This window comes from Malus sylvestris, chromosome 13 (assembly GCF_916048215.2).
Source record: "Malus sylvestris chromosome 13, drMalSylv7.2, whole genome shotgun sequence".
NCBI classification, from domain to species: domain Eukaryota; kingdom Viridiplantae; phylum Streptophyta; class Magnoliopsida; order Rosales; family Rosaceae; genus Malus; species Malus sylvestris.
In genome coordinates, this window is record NC_062272.1 from 9,100,531 (window position 1) to 9,123,748 (window position 23,218).

Sequence of the window (23,218 nt, forward strand, 5' to 3'; positions counted from 1 at the left end):
CGAGTTGGACCTTCCGAGTTGACGAGTCAAAACTCGTCCGTTTCACGATCTGATTGTATGGTTGGGTTCGTGTGGACAAGGGGAGGACGATGGTGGAGTTTATAAACTCGATCTGTGAAGATTTGGTGAAGGTCCTAGTAGTTGCAGAGGTGAAGAAGCTCGGGTGGGGTGAGGTGAGGGGGAAAAGATGGCAGATAGGGAAAGTGAGTTCTGATTGGTGTAAACGGAAGAGAGGGTGAGTGAGGACACTGAGGAGTAAAAATTTCTCTTTGAGTCTGAATGGTTGCAGTAATGAGGGAATCAAAATAATTGGTGGTGGAGTGTAGGGCACGGGTCCGGTTTTAAAGAAGAGAACGGAAAGGATTTTGTACAGACGAAATCAGAAGAAATCTATCGAGCTTTATCAAAGACAATGTTTTTGACGTTCAACAATTTAACGCAGACTCGATGAGTATAATTTAATTACGATAATAAGAAAAATAAATTAAAAATTAATAAACACATTCACGTCATTTTGCCTACCAAGGCATAAATATCAATTTACACATTTGGGAGAAATTAAATAGAAAATTAGGAATGAATTGTCACATTAACATAGAAATATCGATTGTTCAAAAATATAAAAATAAAAACAGTTTAGGTCTTTGACTTAGCCCAATTGTATCATCTGATGTGGCAAGCTATGAATACAACCAACATTCAACGAAATAAATTTATTAATTGACGTAACATGTAAAAATTACTTGTCACATTAAGTCACACACCAATTTTGTATGGACTTGGATTCTCTGCCCTCCCAATTCGGTGCCCTTCTCGTGCCCTCCTGTTTGTGTGGTCATGGTTAAGCCACGTCAATATTTTATATTACTATTTTTTTTTTATCTTATTATTTTTATAAAAAATAATATAAAATGTTAGCATGGATTAACCGTGACCACACAAAACAGGAGGGCACGGGGAGGGCATCGAAATGGGAGGGCAGAGAATCCAAGTCCATTTTGTATTGCTATTTTTTTTCACTAAAAAGCTACTTCACTTTGAAATTAAGCAATAAAAAAATATTTAGTAATAAAATATCCTAGTTTTAAAATCATGCTTTCATTAAAACTAGAGCTAGGCCGCTAATGAATATATACGTTCAATAGTATGTACAAATGGCATTATTTCCTCTGTTGAAAAAAAAAATAAAAAAATAAAAATAAAAAAGAAGAAAGAAAGAAAGAAAAAAAGTGACAACTATCACCCATCACTTCAACCACCATGGTTGCCACTGTTGTAGTCACCACCATCCCATTACTATGTCTATTTTTATCATTACACACAACTGTATTGTTTTTTAGTAAATTTTACCAAACGCCATTTTATTGTTATTCATATTCACATCATTTTAAAAAATAATATTTATTAAATAGTCGAATAATTTATTTTATGATTAATTATTCTTAAAGCATACAAGAATCAATCTCTTAAAAAAGCACAAAATCTTAAACTGGCCCTAACAGGTTAATCCTTGAGTGTTCCAATATATACGAACCTTTCTTTACGATCTCGTTCGACTATAGCAAATATGTAAATAACGAACAAAACCTTAATGAAATTAAAACAAAAAAAAAGGGACCGATAACATTGACTACATATAGAAGTGCTGATGGGGCGGGTTTGGATCGAAGGTTTATATCATCTCTCCCGTCCCAAACACCTTGATATAAAAATTCCCAAACCCGTTTACATTCTCCATTTTCCTATTATTCATGTACGACCTATTAGGGGAGAAATTTTTAGTTATGACGGAAAAATAGATGGTACATTATGTGTTTTTATATAAATGATGAAAAAATTTATTTTTTATATTATTAAATTTTTAATACATATATTTCATAATTTATATAACGATATATAATATATCGTCTCTTGTGAACGATCATATTGAAAAATCTTTCCTTTGAGGTAAAGCCCCACGACGTAGACCCGTACTATGGGAAAAAATTATCATCTTTAAGCTTTGCTAGCTCAAAGATCTAGGTTCCATGAACCTAGTCAAGATCCACATGAATTGACGTTACTTATCTGAGTAAACCGTTTCACTCAAATAGGTAGTGTGGTTGCAGCTGTCAATCAGTGAGACCCCTTAGACGTACACCAATCTCCAGCTCAGACTTTCCTCCATCTTTTTAAAAGCAGGTCTTGCCCTTCATATGACCACACAACTCAAAGCGCGAGAGAGAGAGCTGGTTTAGTATTATTGTATTTTGAAAAAAAATAGTTTTTATTGTATTGTGAGAATAAGCGATTATGAAATAAAGTTGTAGAGTGTTTGGTAAATTTTTTTGTAAAAATACCTTTGTAAAAAAAACAATCAGTATTATAGTGTTTGATAAACTTTTATGTAAAACAGATGTGAATAAAAGTCGATTTTTCAAAGCTGGGTTTTGCAGCTTCTTGTTTTTTGTTTTTTTACCCAAAATTATGAAAAAAAACTGAAGCTGAATGTTTTCCAAACATAAAAAAACATCCATCTATTTTTCATAGCAGTTTTTTTTTTAATCACCTCAATCCCAAACTGCAGTTTGCATGGAGAGCGTTACAAGTTCATATATTTTTTCCGAAAATTAATTAAGAACAAAAAATGTTCGATGTTTTCAAGAACAAGTTTACAGCTGCAGCTAACTTTAATTCGACCAAAAGAAGTAGAAATGGCGGGCGTATGCGTAGACGAAGGCAGTACCAAATGAACCCTGAGGATGACCAGCTGGTTCAACAACCAGCTTCTCACGAATCGCCTGTCTCGATTGATCCTCCTCTGTCTCCACGTCAGGTAAGGTCGAATAGGTTTTTTCAAATACATATTAATTTGTGGGTTTTTTCTCAAAGAATTTTTTTTTAGATATTGTCCTCTTTCACATTTTTTTCTTTTCACTAAACATTAATGCCTTTTGCAAAAAAAAATTTAAACAATGACGTATTATATACAGTGAGGGGCTAAAAAAATAAACTGCTATCGATCCCTTTCAAACTTTGAGTAAGGAGCTTTGATACCGTAATTGTTTTTCTATTTACTCAATTTAAATGTGGTTGTTTTAATTTATATATATATATATATATTGATTTCCACATTTATCCCTTTACTTGTTAGAGGTTTTCATTTTTGGCATGTTATTTATGCCTTTTTCTAAGTATAATATTAATTTTCTTGTTTTGAATATTTCTTAGAGAGAAGCAGAATTCCATTACCATATCCCAGAAGTAAAGGATGGAGGAGTATGGCTCCACTTACAATTGGACGACATGGATTATTTACGACGTTGGACTCTCCGAGCTAGAAGGGATGCTATGCGACAATTAACTTATCCAACAACGCACAACCGGTTGCCTCCAAGATTACCTTATGATCCTTTGCACGATTTTGGGGTCGACTTGTTTGTTGTACGGCGAGTTTTAGAGTATAATTATCAAACAACAGAGAACATTGCGGTCAACATTTGCGTTATGGATGCAAGTCCTAGCACCAACAATCAAGAAGGTGTCCAAACCGAAGAGGATCATCACACAACTGTGCACGAGAACAACAATGTTGATGTGCCAGTGGCTCCAGTTGAAGAAGATCATCAAACTACGGTGAATGAGAAAAACAATGTTGGTATGGCCGTAATTATGGAAGATCATCAAGCAATGATGATAAATGCAAACAACAACGTTAGAGATAACGTAAATGTTGCAAATGAGATGATTTTTCCTAGTTTAGATGATCATACTGCGTTTAAATTGTCTTCGCTTCACCATTGTGTGGAAGTGATATTTCTGGATCCTCTTATGAGTTTGGCTATCCAAGTGACGACTTCTGGGACATTGGTATGGATCATATGGATTTTGACTTCATCACTTCTCGTTGTCCAAATGAAATTTTTATGCATGGAACTACGTAACGAAGAGACAAGAGACTTGATGCAAGTCGATAAGTGTATTTTTCTTAATTATTCTTCATTTGTAAATGAAATGTATGAGTAATGTTACGTAGATCAATTTTTTTGACCAAATTTATAAACAATGTGATGTGTCACTAACAAGAAATAAGCATGTTAATTAATTGTAGTTTATTATAGTTGGACCTTATTGTATTACAACTTAGGGTAATGCTAAGGAAACTAAATGTGTAGACTAATTTTTGTAAACTAAATGATATGGAAGTTGATAATTGGATTATTATTTAAGTGTTGATTAATGTACTTATTTCTTACTGGTGACGCATCATTTAATTTGCAATTTTAGTCTACTTAGTATTACTCTACAATTTATTGTTCAAATCAAATGGTAATGATACCTTATTCTTTAAGGTAACGATATCCACACACATCTATGTACCTTTCGCATGCTCCTCTTTAGGATTGGTCACGAGATTTTGGAGGTCCTGAGTAAGACTCAAACGGAGGCCCTTACATGGTTTAAAAAGTTTTGGTTGTTATATTTTCTTTTATATTTTTTATTGTATATAAATAGATATAATGCCTAAATAAATAAATAAAGAAAATAAAGAAAAATGAAGCATAATGTGGTGGTCATGTACCTATTTGTGTTCTCTATATTTTTTATTCAAATCTTCTTACTTTTTAAATTCAAAAGTATGGTGTGATGACTATGTACCTATCATATCACCATACAAATACAAATACCATGATCAGAACCATTAATGCTCTTATTATCATCTAGAGTTTATTTCGAGAAAAAAATTATGTGCTAAACTAATAACTGGTTATGATATTAGTAGCATCTTATAATGAACCTTTTTTATTGCATTTTTCCTCACACCCTAGAGTGAGGATGATACTTTTCCCCCTCTCCTGTTGATTGTCAAGTTAGTTAAAATTTCAACAATTAAACCAAATTAATCTAACAGTAGGTGTAGTTGTACTATAATTTTCTTTTTGAAATGGATGACTAAATAGTCTTCAAATGGAATGAAAAATAGATGATTTTTAAACGATGGCAAAAAGAATAAACGATTCTGGTTATGACATGTATTCTATTAAATGATATCATATAAGAAAGGGGGGCTTTTTAAAAATTATATTGGACTTTTAAGAATTTTAATTTATTATGATATTCCTAACTACAAATTTATTAGCAAAAGTTATCTTTTATAATGAATGAAATTAAACTAAAAATATTTAAAAATATAAATAAAATAGAAAACAGTGTAGCTCAAAAAGGCCCCAAATAGTTACCCCGCACATGGCCAAAGGCCAATATGAAAGAAACATGGTTGAAAAAAAAAATCAAAAATAACAAATACAAAAAAGTTGGCAGTCGAACCCGCACACGGCCACATGAAAAGTACTACCAGCGTTTGTCAACTATGCTAGGAAAACGTATCCTTTTTTATATATAGAGTTAGGGGTGGACAAACGGATCAAGGACCACTAGGTCGGGGCGGGACGGTGGTATCTACTGGGCAAGGCCGGGTCCAAATCTTTAGAATTACAGGGCCTGGAACCGGCCTGTTTCTAAAATGGAATGATTAACAATCATCAATTGAATCTCACTCGTTGGATTGGACTTGTTTCTCCAAGTGATATAGTCTATCCTTCCTCTCCCAGACTCCCACTCGGCTCATCTTTTCCCACTCATCTCCTCGACGACATCACCAAACTTAGACCATCACCGATTCACCAAAACGACCTTTGGTCCACAAACCCCGTCTTTATAACCCTCATTAATCAGCCATTTCAGTTCCCAACTTGAAAGCCTCTTCGACTCCTTCTCCTTCTTTCCCAAGTCCCAAGTCCAAGATATTGACAATATCGTAGATCCGCCACCTCTCAACACCTGCAAGTCGAGAAACCATTAGATCCGACGAACTAAATAAAAAGAAAGTGCAAAGGAGTTAAAGATTTGAAAAAGGTGGAAACCTGTTATCGAATCATTAAGCGGCGGCATTGAGATCAATTAAAGTTGCAAACAAAGAGATGACTGAAGTTGCAAACAGAGAGACGATTGAAGTTGAAGACATCAGCAGTGGTAGATGCACAGGTGATGCAACCATCGGGAAATGGTGATTTCTTCAGTTTTTCATTTGGGAAAGGGGAAGAGGAGAGAAAGTGATAGAGAAAGAATGGAGATGATGCGAAGATGATAAAGAAAAAAGACACTGGCAGTCAGTGGCGGATCCAGGAAATAATGTTTGCGGGGTCATAGCGCGCACAGCGTGAAATTTTTTTTTAGCCTCGTTTGGTACTTCGAACTGTACTGACTATTTCAGTCGGATATGATAAATAGTCGTCGGATAGTACTAACTACATTAGTCGGGCGTTTGGTGCAGTGTCGAATTAATCTGTGCATGGAACAATACTAAATTTTTTTAATAATTTTTAACAAAATAATTGGTGTTAAAATGAAAAAACTCACAATATAAACAAATCATCAATATAATCAAAATAAATATGAATTGAATTTCAATTAAATTAAATATATTCTACATATACAAAATATTCAAAATAAATACTCACAATATAAACAAACCATCAACATAATCAAAATAAATATAAATTGGATTTCAATTAAATTAAATATCTCATCTTGCATTCTACATATAAAAAATAATGAAAATAAAAACTCACAATATAAACAAATCATCAATATAATCAAAATAAATATGAATTCAATTTCAATTAAATTAAATATATTCTACATATACAAAATATTCAAAATAAATACTCACAATATAAACAAACCACCAACATAATCAAAATAAATATGAATTAGGGTTGGAGGAGGAGGAGAAAACAAAAGAAATTTGGGGGTTTTAGAAAGAAGGGATTCGGATCTGTGCAAAATAGGGCTGATAGGACACACTGGGTATTTTTGTTTTGTTCAGACCTGCCCAGGACACGCTGGGCATTTGTTTTTTGTTCAGACCTGGCCCAAAACGACGTCGTTTTGGCCAGGTCATTTAAAAAAATTTCCTGGGCCAAAACGACGCCGTTTTGCCCGTATGTTTTGAAAAAAAAGAAGCGCGTAGCTTCTTCTTCCTCTTCCTGCAGTGCCGAGCTTCGTTCAGGATTTTTGTCGAACACTTGGCGTGCGACTCCGACCCCGACGACCCCGACGACCTCAGCTCCAAGAGGTCGCGTATGGGAGCTTCAAGGTTGTTTCCATGGTTTCCAAGGGGTCGTGCGACCCCGACGACCCCACTGTGGATCCGCCCCTGCTGGCAGTATGCCCAAAATCGGAAAGAAAAAAAAAGTAATTAAACCCGTGGACCCATCCTGAACTAGTCCGTTTCAAACAGGCCAGATTAGGTCCGATTCTCAAACTCAAAATCCCTCCATCCGGCCCGGCCTGTTACATTATAAAACGGGTAGATCCTATTCCTCCAAATTTGGGTTGGCCCTACGCAGCCTGTGCCCAGCCCTATATAGAGTATTAAGATGGTTTTTAGAATTCGGTAGACCCATAAAAAAAAATTCAATAAAAAACTTAAATAATAAAAAAAAGGGTCGTCTTCTTCCCTCGCTTGGCAGAAGGTGATGAGTGCCAAGAAGGTGGTGCATAAAAATCACGTTTCTACAGGATTTCTCTGGAATTTGGAAACCACCTTGCCTGGTTTGCACCATTAATTGTATTGATGTCCTCCTAATGAGAACTAGAACAACACCTATTCCCCGCTATATTTTCTTCCCAACTTTTTCCTCCCATCTGTCAATACAATTTTCTCATCCCTCCAACAAAACCCTATCCTCAACTCTCTGTCCGTTTCTACACAGCATCATCTAGTACTACCCCTTTGATTATATCCCAGGAACTTCATCACACTTAATTATATGTACATAAAATGATGAAACAAAACCCAAAAAACAAACAAACAAACAAACAAACAAAAAAGAAGAAACTAAATAATTAATGCAAACGGCAGCTTGCTAGCTCAGAGAGCTGGATTCCATGAACCATATCAACAAACGTTACTTACATATAATAATCTTATTAAGAGAGAGATTGATTAAAGTGAAATGAGAGTGGTGACGAAAAGACCCCGAGTTTATCTATCTGAGTAAATGGTGTCACTCAAATAGTTGGTGTGGTTGACGGGCGTCAGTGAGCGAGACCTCCAGGCGTACACTGATCCGCCAATTCCTAGAAACTGACAATTCCAGCGAAGAGTCTAACACCTTCCTCCCTCTCTTTATAACGCCCAGGCCTTGCCTTCATATGACCATACAGCTTAGAGAGTGAGAGTTTTAGAGAGAAAGCAGTTTAGCGTGGGGAGGCGGTACTAACTTACTAGTTCATATCATTCTTTGAAAATTTATTAAAAACCAAAAATGGCCGGTGTTCACGAGAAAAACAATGTTGCAGCATCTGCTGCTGAAGATAATCTGGCCGGAAGCAGTAGAAGTGGCGGGCCTCTACGTAGCGAGAACTCGTACCGATGGAACCCTAGGGATGAGCCGCTGGTTCACGAACCAGCTGCTCGCCAACCCCCTGTCTTAACTTATCCCCCTCCGACTCCAGATCCCCGTGTAAGCTAATTACTTGCCTTGTGATGTCCTTGTAGCTTTTTCACCGTACATAATGATATTTGGGTTCTCTCAAGAAATGCTTTTTCTTACATAGCTGACTTTATGTTTTTCATGACTAATATATACATGTCATGCCTTGATCTGATATGAATTACCTAACCTCTTAATCTTAAGTTTCTCATATACGAATCACTGAGTTCCTTTTCTTTTCTGATCTGAAATTACACATGAACTGTGATGAATAAGAAAATTTCTAATAATTGAAATATAATGTAAATTTGTAATACTTTCACAAACATTTGCGCTTACAAAAGCACGACATCTACATATTTCAATTTAGATAATAGCGTCGCTTTTAGAGTAGTTTCGCGCCTAAATTTTTAAAAGTGTTATGTCGCGTGTCAATTATAAAAAGGTAAGTAGGCATAATAGTGATTATTTAAGAAACGTTTGCCGCGTACATGACTTTTAAATGTTCATCAAGTATTTTGTGTTGTGTGCCAATTTTATAAAAGATAAATTTGATGGTAGCGTTGACCTTAGATCAATTTGGCGAGTATATTGTTTTCAGAGTGTTTGTAACAGTTTTGTGTTGTGAACCGTCAATTGTATGATATATAGTTAAGTTAGATAACATCATTGATTTTGGCCTGATTTGTTGGTTCATGTATCTCGTAGTGTCCGGAAATTGTTTTGTGTCACTTGCCAATTATATGATAAGTTGCAAATCGATGATATAACCTAACTTATTGTATCATATAATTGACACATGAAACAAAATAATTTGCAAATATCTTGAAAACAAAACACAGGCCAAACCGGTACAAAATCAACGATATTACCTAACTGACCTCATCATATAATTGATACACGGCATAAACAATTTGTAAACGCTCTAAAATTATATACAAGCCAAATCGGTCTAAAATCAATGATATTACTTAACTTGCCTTATATATCATACGATAGATGGCAAGTGGCACAATACAATTTACGAACTCTTTAAAAACAACACTAAATCAGTCTAAAATCAACGGTATTACCTAACTGAGTTGAAGTATACATACTTATATGCACACATATTTAAATGAGTTGAAGTGTAATTTTGCTTATTATTTGTCTACATTCACAAATGATTACTTATTGGTAGATCCTTCTGCATTATTTTCAGCTATTCAATCCACAACAGATGAGGTTTTTGTTCCAGAAAAAATTACAGAATAGCGATGTCAAGGCAAATGGTCGCATTGTAGTACCAAAGGTTAGAACAAAATAATGTACATATGATCGGAACCATGTATTAAATTTCAGTTCTGATATCATACGTACGTATATAATAGGAATGTGCTTCTGCTTGAGTTGTATCATGACCATATATGTATTGCTTCAGCGAGAAGCCGAAAGCCATTTCCCTGTCCTCGTATCAAAGGAAAGAGGACTGTGGCTGCACTTGGACGATATGGATTATATGCAAGTTTGGACTGTCAGGTTCAGGTTAATATCAAGCCAACTCCCTATTTAACCTTCTTTTTTCTTTTTCTTTTTTGCTTTAAATAAATTCTAAAATGTTATCGAATCTTTTTGCAGGTTTTGGCCCAACGAAAGGAGCAGGATGTATATACTTGATCATACAAGTGAACCTAAGCTCTAACTCAACTACACAATTCATCATATCATCACATCCTCAGACCACGTTTTTTTCTTAACAGAGCTGATTTTCACGCACCACCTCTCCTTAGCATAGTTATGATGCCTAGATTTGTTTTGAGGATATTCTGATCATTATAATTTTTTCAGGGAGCTTCATTCAGACGCATGGCTTGGACGCCGGGGATACGATAACATTGTTTAAAGATGATCGTCTTGGATCCTACGTGAGTGATTCATGTACATTCTTATAATATGTACAACCACATCAAGGTAATTCATTGACTTAATTGCTTGTTGGTTTAACACTTTTGCAGCTTATCCGAGCTAGAAGGGATGCTATGCGACTTTTAGCTCATCCTACGACGCACAACCCCGTTCAGTTACCCCAAAGATTACCTTGTGACCCGTTGCAGGATTTTGGGGTCAACTTATTTGTTGTACCGCGAGTTTTGGAGTATAATCATCAAACGATAGAGAACATTGCGGTCAACATCGGGGTTACGGATGCGAGTCCTAGCACCAACAATCAAGTCAGTGTCCAAGCTGAAGAGGATCAGCGCACGACTGTGCATGAGCACAACAACGTTGAGGTGGCAGTGGCTCCAGTTGTAGAAGATCGTCAAACTACGGTGAATGAGAACAATGATGTTGGTACAGCTGAAGTTACGGACGATCATCAAACAATGATGATAAATGCGAACAATTACGTTAGTGATAACGTAAATGTTGCAAACGAGATGGTTTTTCCTAGTTTGGATGACCATAGTTCGTTTAAATTGCCGTCACTATCACCGTTATTTGGCAGTGATATTTCTAGATCCTCATATGAACTTGGCAATCCAATAGACGACTTCTGGAACGTTGGTATGGGTCAAATGGATTTTGACTTCAACTTCTCGTCACCCAAATAAAATTTTCATGCTTGCAATGGCACAACGAAAAGAGACGAGAGGCTTGATGTAAGTAGATAAGTGTATCTATGGATGTATTCTTTGCTGATTTTTTGTTATGACGTATCTGTGGAACTATATCTTTCTGATGTATAACTTATTTTTACATCGATAAAAGGTTTGTATAGGAACAAGTCAACAAGCCCGTCTAGCTCAGTTGGTAGAGCGCAAGGCTCTTAACCTTGTGGTCGTGGGTTCGAGCCCCACGGTGGGCGCCAAAATATTTTTAGCATTATTTTTTGTTTCATAAACAATGGGCCAAAATTACAAAAATACATAGCATTGTGGGGGCTTCGGTAGTTAGGTCACTTTGAACTATGTGGCCTCCCTCCTTATGTGAGAAATTTTTTCACCATTTACAAAAAATGGGAAAATTGCAGTGCTTCTCCATGAACCAGTCACCGTACAATTACCAAATCTGCTGGCAACAATTGGGCAGCGTCTCAGCCAAAGGAAATCTGCTGGCAACAAATCATATTCTACTGGAAACTCGTTCGGTTCGTTTTAAGAAGAAGAACCTTGAAATTGTAGTTGACTTGATACATATATCAAATTCAAAACAAAGGTTGATGGTTGGTAACTAAAGCTGTTTTTCTTCGTCGCTTCGCTGCACTAAGTGCCAATAGTTGTAGCGTGTGTGCATTTGCAGCTCTTCACCGAAGAAAGTCGAGGTGATGGACTAGATAGACAACATTCTCTCCGATGCAATACAGCAGGATAGTGATACTCCCCTCATTGATTTCTACCAGAATCGGCAGAGGGCACACTGCCCAGTTAAACTTAACGCAGTTACTTTACAGCTCCTACATATTTCACAAAGTTTGTGCTTTTAACCACAAATAGTAAACTAATCGAGTCTCTTTCCCATCTCGCTATTTTCTTTCTTTTCCCAGGTTGCCTGCAATTAAAAGCATTCAAAACATGACGTAAGAAATATACAGAGGACCTTTTTCTTATTTGGTTTTCTAATCAATGGAACTGGGCATTTAAGAGCTTAACCGATTTCATAGAGGACCTTTTTCTAATTTTTAACAAGGTTAGAGGGTGCAGGAGTTGACTAATCCTGCATCCTCGAAGTAATTTTCTGTTCCTGATCAAGTTAAGTGTCACTACCTGACGGATTAAGCTGGCTTTCTGTGTTCCTCTGTAAGTAATATGGAAGCGGAAGTCGGTGTAGCGTCCGCCAGAGGCCCGAACTGGGTAGAGCTAGGCTCTAGCGCAGACGAAAATTGAGGTTCCAAGCAACATAGCCTCTGAGGTATATTATTATGTATATGATGTAGGAATTAGGACAGTCCAGAAGATTCAAAATGTAGTTTAACAACATAATGATTAATGATATATAATCTTCCATCTGAGTACCTCCGAAGCAGATGGATTTGCACTTTGGTTCAGCTCGCAGATGTACAGCATGAGATCCACCGAAGCAAGCTGCGCAGAGAGGCACTGCGCAAGGAAAAACAAGACCTGGACTGTTTCAGTGATCGTATATATACCAGGTTTTTCCTTTTAATTCAAGCAATATTCTAATTAATCTAATCGAAAATACGGGAGATTAAGCAAGCTTCTTCTAGCAATTAAAGGTGGAAGTAAATAGTAATTTATTACCTCGACTTGATTCTGCAGTAACTGGACGTATTTGATGATCTCGTCCAATATCTGAGCCTTGCCAGTTATCTATAATTGTCATGCATATAAAATGAAAGATTTTAACTCTCGACTACTAATTTTCTCTGAGAAAATCGTGTGAAAAATACCCAAAACTTGAATATAAGTCGGTACCTGATCACAACCAGGAACAAGGGACTGCAAAAGTTTCATTCTCGTACTGATTTTCTCCCTTCTTGCCTGGAAAATCAAACTTTAAATTTACGTAAATTTCAAGTTATTTCGTAAAAAAATATGGGAGAGTCGTGCCTCTGCGTAGCCAAGTTGACTAGATTAGAACATCACTCTAGCAGTTTAGATTAGATAGAATATCGCTCGAAGTCAAAACAAAACAGGAAGAACTTGTAAATAAAATACCCTTTCAGCAAGGCTGTGACTCTTAGTTGCTTGACCCCTTCTTGCTTTCACACGAACCCCATCTCTTTGGAATTGGACCTCTTTATCTGCAGCAGCAACTTTGCTCTGTTTATTTGCTCTGTTTTTGTTCATCTGTTTGGCGAGCTTCTCTTCTTCCTAACCAAGATTAACCACAAAAAATTAATTAAGTGTTAATTGCATCATTTCACACAAGAAAATAAAACCCAATTCCCAAATCACCACCCCAACCATTCTAATTGTGAACAAGACCCTGACCCAACGACGAATCTTCTGCTGCTTAAGGAAGAAAAAAATCCCAAACCACCCAAAAAACAAAACCCAATTCCCAAACTTTCAAGAAAATGAAAACCCAACTCCCCAAATGCAGCGTGAAATGCTACCTGCGAAACCATTTTCTTCCTCTGTTTTCTCCACTAGGGTTTTTGAGTCATGAGCACCACGACATGTATGTTTCAAGTAGTTCAACTTTCAATGCATGTAGCACTGAAAGGGACTAATCCAATATGCCCCATGAGCCAGCTTTCGAGTATCGAGAAGCTCATCAATTAATAAGGTTTCATGGATTTGGACACGCAGGGGAATCTCCTGAGGTTTTTCTCCCATCTGAGTTAGTATAATTGGAGAGAAACAGGCGGTGATAGGGATCGGTTGCTTTGTTTCCCGAAATGGGGTAGACAGTTTCTTGGCTCTTGGGGCACGAAATACGAGCGGAGAGCTATCTGGGTGGGGGAGGTAATGGGGAAAAAGGCCAAAGGCTGCAAAATTATGAGTAGCTTGGGTGTTGAATTGTAAAGTTCGATGGGTCTGGTTCTTCATGATACATGTGATAGATGCGTTGGTTGATGAGACTGAGAGGGAGAGTGGGCCTTTTGTTTGAGAATCAGAGAGACTCAGAGGAAAGCACCACATCATGTGAAGTTTTATTCTTTTATGTATCAATGCATGCATGTAATTGTTTCAAATTTAAAAGTTTGTGATGTTTCGCTTATTTCTCTTCAGTTGTGAATGAGAGGTTTTGTATTTAAATATTGTAAAAATGAATTCGATACTAATATATTCTGAAAGAGGATCCTCTTCAGATCATCAAATTTCATCCGTTCATCGTACATTGTGCGGCTATAAATTCTTGTAATTTTTTTTTATTCAAAATTGAATATAAACAGTAGCTGATGAAAATTGATCACACGATGAACAATAAACGAACATAATTGGAGGATTCGGAAAAGATCCTCGTACATATATTCTCTCATATATGATTGTAAATATATCGTTTGTGTCAAGAAAAATAAAACGAAAATGTCTTTTAAGTTAGCAGTATTTTCATATGTACCTTTTGTATTTTTCTTTTCGTTTACTTATGCAATCTTGCAACGTTTTAATAATTAAACCTTATATTTTCTCTGTCACCCGTTAAAGATCAATGATGTGAAAGATTAACTAAAAGTCATAAATCGTTTAGTAGTTTGACTAATTTATAAAATTTCAATGTTTAATTGAAAAGTGTGGTTGTCTATTTTTTTTTTTTCATATAACAATTCGACAATTAAACAATCTCAAATTTAATTAATTTTTAAAAATAATTGGTAATCATAAACTTAAAAAAAGTCAATTATGATCATTAAACAACATTATCTATACTACTAAGAAAATGCTAAACCTCTTTCAAAAAATTGTGAGGCATATGTCCCTAGCACTTACTGTACTAACAATTTTAATTATCAATGATATTCATTTAAAACTGCAAATGAATTATTAAAATATAAAACAATCTCCAATTCTCATTTTTTCCTCACATGTTTTCTTTGCAATAACTCCCCTCAAATGCTCTATACACGCATAGCATGTGGGCAATTGCTAATAAAATCATAAAAGAAATCAGAAGATAGAACGAGAAAAATGCTAACATTTATGTTAAATAACTTTATATAAAACTATCATATATGACACTTTAAAAGATCACACAATGCAATGTAAGCAATACAATACAATGTCGAATTTTTAGTAACCGAATTTCCAATATAAACCTTTTTATTTCTTATATTATATTATTACTAGAATATGGGCACACACAAAGTGTGTAAGAAATTTTTTTATTTTTTATTTTTTGAAATAGAAGGAGAGAGGAAGAGAATGATAGAGAATGTGGGAGTGAGAAGTTTTTTTTTTTTTTTTTTAATTAGAGATATATTATGATTATATGTATGCGAGACTTTGAAAAAAAAACAACAAAATTTGGTTATGTGAAATTACATTTCTATCCCATATTTCTTATTCATGTTCTGTTTTAATTAAAAGGATAAACTGATAATTTCATAAGATTTTGTTTGACAATGAGTGTTTTATTAATTAGTAGAGATTAGTTTATTTTATTTTATTTTTGTATTTGAGATGAATTTTGCTTAGGGACCTCATAATTCAAACTCAAACAACCCAGTAATAATCGGTCCAATAAGGAGAGATTAAGCCCCAGTTTGGTAGTGAGGTGCTTAAAAAAAAGCTAGGGTGAAAAAAAGCTAGAAGGATTTGAGGTGTTTGGTAAATTTTCCAAAAGCAGCTTTGTTTTAAAGCTGAGGGTGAAAAGAAGCCCAAAACCGGAAGCTGCTATTTGCAGCTTCCCAAAAACAGCTGCAGCTTCCCAAACCAAAAACACGGGTGAATAGTGTAGGTTTAATGAATTTTTCAATAATCCAAAATTGCCCTCCTTCCTTACAGTCTCTCCTCTCCGCCTCTCTCTCCTTCTTGCCTTCCTCCTTTCTTTCCTTCAATCTACTCTCCTCTCGCATACCCGAACCAGGAAACCAGATCTCTCTCGTTCTCTCGTTCCAAAACCAGCGTTCTCTCTTGTTCTCTCGTTCTCCAGGTTCGTTTGGTAAGTTTCTCTTGTAAATTTTATTTATTTATTTGTTTGGATTTTTAACTTTGGGGATGGGAGAGGGAATAAGGGGTGGGAAGAGCAAAGGGATGAGGGCATGGGTGTCGGGAAAAACAATTGGGGATGGAGGGTGGGGAAAAATTAATTGGGGAAGGTGATATGGTTTGTGGAAAAAAATAATTGGGAAAAAAAATAATTGGGGAAAAATTAGGGTTTGTGGAGGAAACAAGAAAAATTGAGAAGGTCTGCTTCTGAGTTGGGTTTAGGTAAAGGATAATTTTTTATAAAGCTTTGCTCTGGTTCTAATCTGTGAACTGTGCTTCTGATTTGTCATCCCTTTGTCAGTGTTCGTATCGTATCTCTCTGGAAGGAAGTGGGTTTCTGAGGACATCGCTGAGGCTGTACTCGAACATGTGGGTTATTTTTGTCTTGGTACAAAATTCGATTTTCATGTTTTTGATAAATCTGTTTTGTGATTGCATTTAAATGGTATTTGGTTTATGTGTTCACGTATTAGTTTGCACTTCAAATGAGTTTTCTTTCAAGCATTTTGTAATTTTCGTGATCATATTCGATTAGTGGTACATATCCTCTCGTGAAACCTAGGGATTAAAGTAGAAGACCAAAACTTGAAAGAATGAAATTAGGGTAGCTGATTTCTGTTAAATTTGGGCATGGAGTGTTTGCAACAACGTTGACTGTTGCAGGCTGGCCCAGCTGTATCCTACACAAAAGAGAAACTTTTGACTGATAATTCCTACCGCAAGTTTCAAATGTTTACAACTTCAACCTCTAAATCATAGCTTTGTAAAGTACTTACCAGGTTACATGATTTCTAACGTGTCTTATGGTTTTAAGCAAGAAAATGCAATGTCAAACAAAGAAAATGCATTCTGCAAACCCAAAAAACATATGATGCCCCAAAATGAAGTCCAAGATGAACGAAATATCTTGATCATCATAAGTTGGGTGCAACAAAATGCTTCCCAAAAGTACTTCAGCCTGCTTGGAATTATGTCTTTAAGATTTATTGCCAAAATTCAGCATGTCAACATTATACAGTTGAAAGCCACTGAAAACACTAACGAAAATAAGAATAAAAAAACTGCACAATTCCAACTACAAAAGGGAAGACAAAAAACAATTGTTAAAAACCAGAGGCTCTGTCACTTACGTGTACTGATGAAGAAAGTGACGCACATAATCAGACACAATTTGAGAATCAGCAGCCTAAGAACAGAATATTAGACAGATTAATGACAAAACAGAGCAACTACAAAGTCTGTTACCAGCCACCCAAAAAAAGGCCTTGTTACTTAGCTATCGAACAATGTTCCTGAGAGATTGAATGATTCAAAAACAAATTAAGCAGGAGTAAAGAGAGATAAAGAATGAAATAGGTAGAAGTGGTTAGGTGTTTGTTGGTTAGGATTAGATAAAGAATGAAATAGGTAGAAGTGGTTATATGTTCTGGTGTGTTCATCTTCTTTTCTTTTAGGTTTTTTGGTGTTTGTTGGTTTGGCTTTCAGCTCTTACTTGAAACAAGGTTTTTCAGAGATTAGGATTAGATAGACTATTTGTTTCATTTCTCAGTCTTCTTGTCTACTAAAAAAATAATAATAGTCAAGTGAATATTTTTATCTTATTCATCGTGTGAATTTTCATGTATTTTTATGGTTGATCTATGTGTTAATGATCTATGTGTTAATGAATTTTCATGTATTTTTATGGTTCATCGTGTGAATTCTTCAAGGATAGTTGACATTACATTCTGAAATTCCAAAGAATAATCGAACCACTTTTCAAACTTATATGTTAATTAACATAATTTTTTTTCTTTCTATAATGTGGTCCTTTTTATTATAAGTTTTCTCTTCTGTTCAAACTAACTTCCACTTAATGAATTAATGTGATGAAATGTTTATTTAGTCTAGAATGCTTTAATGGTCGTAAATTGTTGTGTCTGAGTAGTCTTATATAATAAATAGTTGTATGGAAAATCACATGGACTAAAATTACATTTGGTAAACCTATGGGGTATCCATATAAGCATGTGTTGGTAAACCTGTGGGGTATCCATATAAACTTGTGCAATTTAATCTTGTGATTAATGGTCCAGTTTTTTTCCCAAACTGTGATGTAATCTTTTGTAGTTGTATGTGGATCGTTTATTGGTTATTTCTTGGTTATATTACAAATCAGTAGTTGGTATCAATGGCAAAGAATGGGGCATCTTCGTCAAATCCTATTGCTACATGGAATGCCCACAATATATCTATATTTTGTGATATTTGCATCAAGGAGGTTGAGGCCGGACATCGTCCTGGCACTCACTTTGACAAAGATGGATATGCAAATATTAGAGCTAACTTCAAGGCAGAGACAGGGCATGATTATGACAGAAAGCAACTGAAAAATAAGTGGGATGCACTTAAAAATGAGTGGAAGTTGTGGAAAGAGCTAGTTGGTAAAGAAACTGGCCTAGGGTGGAATTCGAGCAAGGGTACCGTTGATGCCTCTCAGGAGTGGTGGAATAATAAAATTCAGGTTTGTGTATTTATTTTTTAATATGTATTATGATATCATGCAATATGGCTTAACCATATTCTTTCTTACTTGTAGATAAACAAAAAATATGGAAAATTCCGAAAAAAGGGCATTAGTCCTGAGATGGAGGACAAGTTAGATAGGATGTTCTTGAACACAATTGCTACTGGTGAACATGCATGAGCACCTTCCTCTGGAGTACTACCACCAGATACAAGAGATGAATCTATAGGACAAGTTGATTCAGATGATGAGGATGAAATTGAGACCATGCAGGATATAAGGCAAGCTAGTATGAAGGGAAAAAAAAGAGTGGCTAACCAAGGAGAATTGCAAAACAAGAAAGAGAAAAAAATTGGAGGTGCTGCAAAACTTTGTGGTCAAATTGACCGTCTTGTTGAAGTTTATGAAATTAGGAGTTCTGCAAACTCATTGATGTCCAAACTGCATATAGGAAATAGTATTTCAGAAGTGTTAGCGACTATTGCACAATTGCCTGGTTGTGAGCCACCTAGCGAGTTATGGCTGTTTGCTACATGTTTATTTTGTAGCGCAGAGAAGCGAGAGGTGTTTGGCACGATGAAAGATCCTAAAGTCCAGCTAACTTGGTTGAAATATATGTTCAACAAAGAACAATAGGGAGCTAAAAGCCTAAAACTATGAATTAGGACTATATGTGTGGTTGTACTTTGCATTAAGATTATGTATTGAATGTTACTACATGTTTATTGAATGTTGGATTATATGTTGAATGTTGAATTATGATTTCTTGTTAAACGTTGGATTATGACTTGTTCTTGAATGTCGGAGTATGACTTCTTAGTGATTGTTGGATTATGACTTGTGGAATGTTGAATTATGTGTTAGGTTACAGGTGTATATTCAATATGAATACCTCTGATGATGATGTTCAGGATTTGGAGGATGGTGTAATTATATGCGTTGTAGCAAGAGCTGTTGAAACATATTATTTAAAATATGTCCACAAAACTCTGTGTATGAATTCTTCCCAAACAGGTAATATTTGGTTGATGGAAGTACTACAAGGAAATCATGTGCGATGCTATAGAATGTTTAGGATGAACAAAGATGTCTTTTATAGATTATCCAATGACTTGCAAACTAATTATGGGTTGAAAGGTTCAAGGAAAATGAATGCAATTGAAATATTAGGAATGTTCTTACATATGTCGGGACATGGTGTGAAAAATAGATTAGCTCAAGAGAGATTTCAACATTCTGGTGAGACTGTTAGTAGATATTTTAGTGTTGTGTTAGATATCGTATGTAAGATGGCAATAGATATTATCAAACCGATGGATTTTGAGTTTCGTGGCATTCCCCAAGAAATAATGAGGAATACAAGATACATGCCTTATTTTAAGGTAAATTTTGACTAGTCTTCTAACTTATTTGTAAACTATAAGTGTAGGTTGACGATTTTCTTCTATGTTATTATTTTTAGGATTGTATTGGTGCCATAGATGGAGTACATGTTGAGGCTTCAATACCACCTCCGGATCAAGTTCCATACATTGGTAGGAAATGAATACCGACGCAAAATGTTATGGCTGCATGTAATTTTGACATGCAATTCACATTTGCTTGTGCCGGATGGGAAGACACTGCACATGATACAATGGTTTTTTTATGCGTGCTACGGAATCCAAATTTAAACTTTCCAAAGCCTCCAAATGGTAATCTTCATACTTATTTATAACAATTTACATACTTGCTTTGTATAATTATTACAATACAAAACAAAATTTTCAATTTTCAGGAAAATATTATTTGGTAAATGCGGGGTACCCACAAATGAGAGGTTATTTGGGACCATATAAAGGTGAAAGATATCATCTCCCGGATTTTCGTAGGGGTCCCGAACCAACGGGTCATAAAGAGGTATTCAACCACATGCATTCTTCTCTAAGGAGTATCATTGAACGAACTTTTGCGGTATGAAAGAAAAGATGGGCAATTTTAAAGGATATGCCTAATTACCCGTTCAATAAGCAAGTGAAGATTGTCATTGCTACAATGGCTCTTCATAACTACATAAGGAGATATTCTGAAAGTGATCGTCATTTTGATGACCCCATGGACTATTGTGAAGAGAGCGATAGTAGTGATGATGATGATGAAGAATACCAAAATTATCAAGTTGAAGGATTCCATGAGATAGAAGCATTAAGAAATAGAATAGCAGCAAGTTTGATGAATGCATCTAATTAGACTACTTTCAAGTACATTAACAATATTGTACTAATGAATCCTAGCTATTCAGTCTAAAATATTTCAATTGAAGTACTTTGTCATACTAATTAATATTTAAGATAAAGTTTATAAATATTTCTTTTTTTTAAATAAAGTATATTTAATAATTCACTTTTATTTGTTAAGAAAATTAAATTAATAGCACATATAGTATTATACCCTTTTTGGTCATTTCACACAGTCACAGCTGTTTTACATAAAAGTTTACCAAACACTTTTTTTTTCCAAAAACACTTTTACAAAAAAGTTTACCAAACACTCTGCTGGCTTTATTTCACAACCGCTTATTCTCACAGCACAGCCGCTTATTCTCACAACAGTTTTTTTTCAAAGCACAGCAATACCAAACCATCCCTAAATCGTCTCAGCTGGAGCCCCATTTGTTCATTTCATCATAACTATGGGCTCAAACATCTCTTCTCCATCTACTACGAGCTTGAATTCTCTGCTTTCATTTATGTCCCCTTCCATCCTCCCTTTTTAATTTAGAGCATTTAAAATAAATCTGACCTTTTGAAATTTTATCGCATATTTAAAGAGCCTCATCAAATATGCGGCACAATTCCATGCCATCAAATTTATTTTGAACAATCTAGATTAAAAAAAAGGGGTAAGCGGGAATAAAAATAGGAAGGGAGATAATTCTCCTCCATCTACTACACTGGTTTTCTTCGGTCTGAACACTGAAGTGGTTGTGTGTACTTTGTGGGAGTGTACCATGTTCAAGTGTTGGCTGTGTTGTCCTCAAAGTGGTAGTGATGTGGTTGGAGCCGGGGAGTGTAATGTACAACGACACCCAGCTTACCACTAGAGGAAGCAATGCTTACTTGTCCAATGACATTCGCACATGCATTTTCCTAAGAATTTGTAACTCACATCAGATTTCGAGTTATTTATTTTTACAACTAATTAGAAGCGTTACAAATTTGAATTTTCTTCCATCGGTAAAAAAAAAATCAAATTTTCTTCAATAGTTCGGACTTCTCAATAATACGAAAATGAACCGTCATGATTAAATTGAGAAAATATTGTTTTTGCTTACTTGTTAGTCTTATGAATATGCTATTGAAGACTTATCCCAAAAAGATTATATGAAGTTGGTGTACTTTTGTTTTCCATGTTGCCTTTGAAATTCAAGTTGTTCAACTTTGAGTTGGCTACATATCATAAAGCTTTGTGACATAGATATATTTGCACCCACAATAGTTGGCTAGACCAAGTGCGTTCAATACTACAAATAGTTAATCACATTTGCTGCAAAATAAAAACCGGGAAAATGTTGGTGCCGAAAAAGCAAAACACCAAAAACAATGGAAAAAACCGACTACTTAGGTACCATTTGGTACGTGGGACGGGAAGGAACGGAGTCGGACGAGGCGTTCCGTTCCATGTTTGGTGCGCCTAAAACGGGTGGAACGCGATGTTCCACAAGACGAATTTTGAGTGAATTTTCGTTCCGCCTCACGGAACACAAAATTATAATTTATCTGTCTCCTTCTTCTTCCTCCTTGTTTTCATCTAAGGGCATATTTGTTCCCTCTCCGTTCCGTTCCGTCCTGTCTTGTCCTGTCCCATCCCGTCCCATTTCGTTCTGTCCTGTCCCGTCTGCATACCAAACGATACCTTAATGAACACAAAAATCACTAATAGCAAGAAAATACGAATCACAAACAGCAACAACATTTTATGTGTAAAACTTATAATAGAACTTGTAATAGAACTTGGTTAAGTGTAAAACTTGTAATGGAACTTGGTTCGATTAAGTTTGGTTTTCAAATTATTAAAACTTATGGTGAACTACTAAAATGTATATTAAGCTCACTAACATAGAGTTTAACTAATTACAAGTTTTGAAAATTCATCAAGGTTGATCATTTTCATTAAAAAAAACGAGAGTCGAAATATCCGAAATAACTTTAAAATCTCTAAAATAATCTTGGAAGTGACCAGAATGAAAAGTTGAAATGTTTGAAATAATCTTGAAAATAAGTCATGTACCTTGCACATGATTTATTTTAATTTTTAGATAGAAAACTTAATACAGATAGGATCCGATGACCAATTAATAATTTTCGAAACTTAATACGATAAATTGCTTAAAATTTTAATTTATACGATAAATTAAAAATATGAATACAAGTTTATATGATATTTCAAAAGTTTACTCTTAATTTTATTACATCAATTTTAATATTTTTTTATGAATTGATGTGACGGCAAAAGAGGCGAAAAAGAAAATGGAATAGTGTTTGGGCGGCGATCCATCCAAGCCTCCAGGTCATAACCCACAACTAGTCAAATGAGGAAAGGATCTTTTTCGGATTTCTTCATTCTAATTCATTAAATTCGAAAATTAGGATTGTTAAAAT

At 35.3% G+C, this 23,218-nt stretch overlaps 3 protein-coding genes, 1 long non-coding RNA gene, 1 other non-coding gene and 1 pseudogene across 6 annotated transcripts; 4 read left to right on the forward strand and 2 right to left on the reverse strand.

The window, feature by feature from the left end:
• The first annotated feature begins 2,475 nt into the window (after window positions 1-2,475).
• On the forward strand, window positions 2,476-4,213 carry LOC126595153 (uncharacterized). The gene is made up of 2 exons (XM_050261536.1): window positions 2,476-2,815; window positions 3,211-4,213. The coding sequence occupies exons 1-2, from the start codon at window positions 2,627-2,629 to the stop codon at window positions 4,003-4,005; spliced, it is 984 nt and encodes a 327-aa protein (XP_050117493.1). The 5' UTR covers window positions 2,476-2,626; the 3' UTR covers window positions 4,006-4,213.
• On the reverse strand, window positions 3,472-6,144 carry LOC126595154 (uncharacterized). The gene is made up of 4 exons (XR_007613514.1): window positions 5,904-6,144; window positions 5,671-5,820; window positions 3,753-3,915; window positions 3,472-3,610 (listed from the first exon to the last, which is right to left on the reverse strand). It is a non-coding gene; the product is annotated as an uncharacterized LOC126595154 (long non-coding RNA).
• Window positions 6,145-8,312: 2,168 nt separating this feature from the next.
• Window positions 8,313-11,071, forward strand: LOC126595218 (uncharacterized; annotated as a pseudogene).
• Window positions 11,072-11,252: 181 nt separating this feature from the next.
• TRNAK-CUU (transfer RNA lysine (anticodon CUU)) lies at window positions 11,253-11,325 on the forward strand. Its single transcript has one exon. It is a non-coding gene; the product is annotated as a tRNA-Lys (tRNA).
• Window positions 11,326-11,567: 242 nt separating this feature from the next.
• Window positions 11,568-13,893, reverse strand: LOC126596964 (transcription factor bHLH63-like). Of its 2 annotated transcripts, none has more exons than XM_050263687.1 (7): window positions 13,537-13,893; window positions 13,136-13,291; window positions 12,893-12,958; window positions 12,719-12,787; window positions 12,473-12,556; window positions 12,224-12,363; window positions 11,568-12,008 (listed from the first exon to the last, which is right to left on the reverse strand). In XM_050263687.1, exons 1-6 carry the CDS (start codon window positions 13,546-13,548, stop codon window positions 12,232-12,234), a joined length of 519 nt encoding a protein of 172 aa, XP_050119644.1. In that variant the 5' UTR covers window positions 13,549-13,893; the 3' UTR covers window positions 11,568-12,008; window positions 12,224-12,231. The 2 variants fall into 2 exon arrangements, with proteins under 2 accessions (XP_050119644.1, XP_050119645.1); XM_050263688.1 differs by lacking the exon at window positions 13,537-13,893 and adding an exon at window positions 13,385-13,516.
• A 2,042-nt stretch (window positions 13,894-15,935) lies between these two features.
• On the forward strand, window positions 15,936-19,007 carry LOC126597315 (L10-interacting MYB domain-containing protein-like). The gene is made up of 4 exons (XM_050264100.1): window positions 15,936-16,025; window positions 16,374-16,441; window positions 18,234-18,575; window positions 18,651-19,007. The coding sequence occupies exons 3-4, from the start codon at window positions 18,243-18,245 to the stop codon at window positions 18,756-18,758; spliced, it is 441 nt and encodes a 146-aa protein (XP_050120057.1). The 5' UTR covers window positions 15,936-16,025; window positions 16,374-16,441; window positions 18,234-18,242; the 3' UTR covers window positions 18,759-19,007.
• Window positions 19,008-23,218: the final 4,211 nt, after the last annotated feature.

What these genes read in the sequence shown, in the direction of transcription:
- LOC126595153 (XM_050261536.1), top strand. Translation starts at nt 2,627, where the DNA reads ATGTTCGATGTTTTCAAGAACAAGTTTACAGCTGCAGCTAACTTTAAT. An exon ending in CTCCTCTGTCTCCACGTCAG is followed by an intron (nt 2,816 to 3,210) that starts GTAAGGTCGAAT and finishes AATATTTCTTAG; the next exon opens with AGAGAAGCAGAATTCCATTA.
- LOC126596964 (XM_050263687.1), bottom strand. An exon ending in TTGTTCCTGGTTGTGATCAG is followed by an intron (nt 12,788 to 12,892) that starts GTACCGACTTAT and finishes TGACAATTATAG; the next exon opens with ATAACTGGCAAGGCTCAGAT. An exon ending in CAAATCCATCTGCTTCGGAG is followed by an intron (nt 12,364 to 12,472) that starts GTACTCAGATGG and finishes AATATACCTCAG; the next exon opens with AGGCTATGTTGCTTGGAACC.
- LOC126597315 (XM_050264100.1), top strand. Translation starts at nt 18,243, where the DNA reads ATGGCAAAGAATGGGGCATCTTCGTCAAATCCTATTGCTACATGGAAT. An exon ending in GGTGGAATAATAAAATTCAG is followed by an intron (nt 18,576 to 18,650) that starts GTTTGTGTATTT and finishes TCTTACTTGTAG; the next exon opens with ATAAACAAAAAATATGGAAA.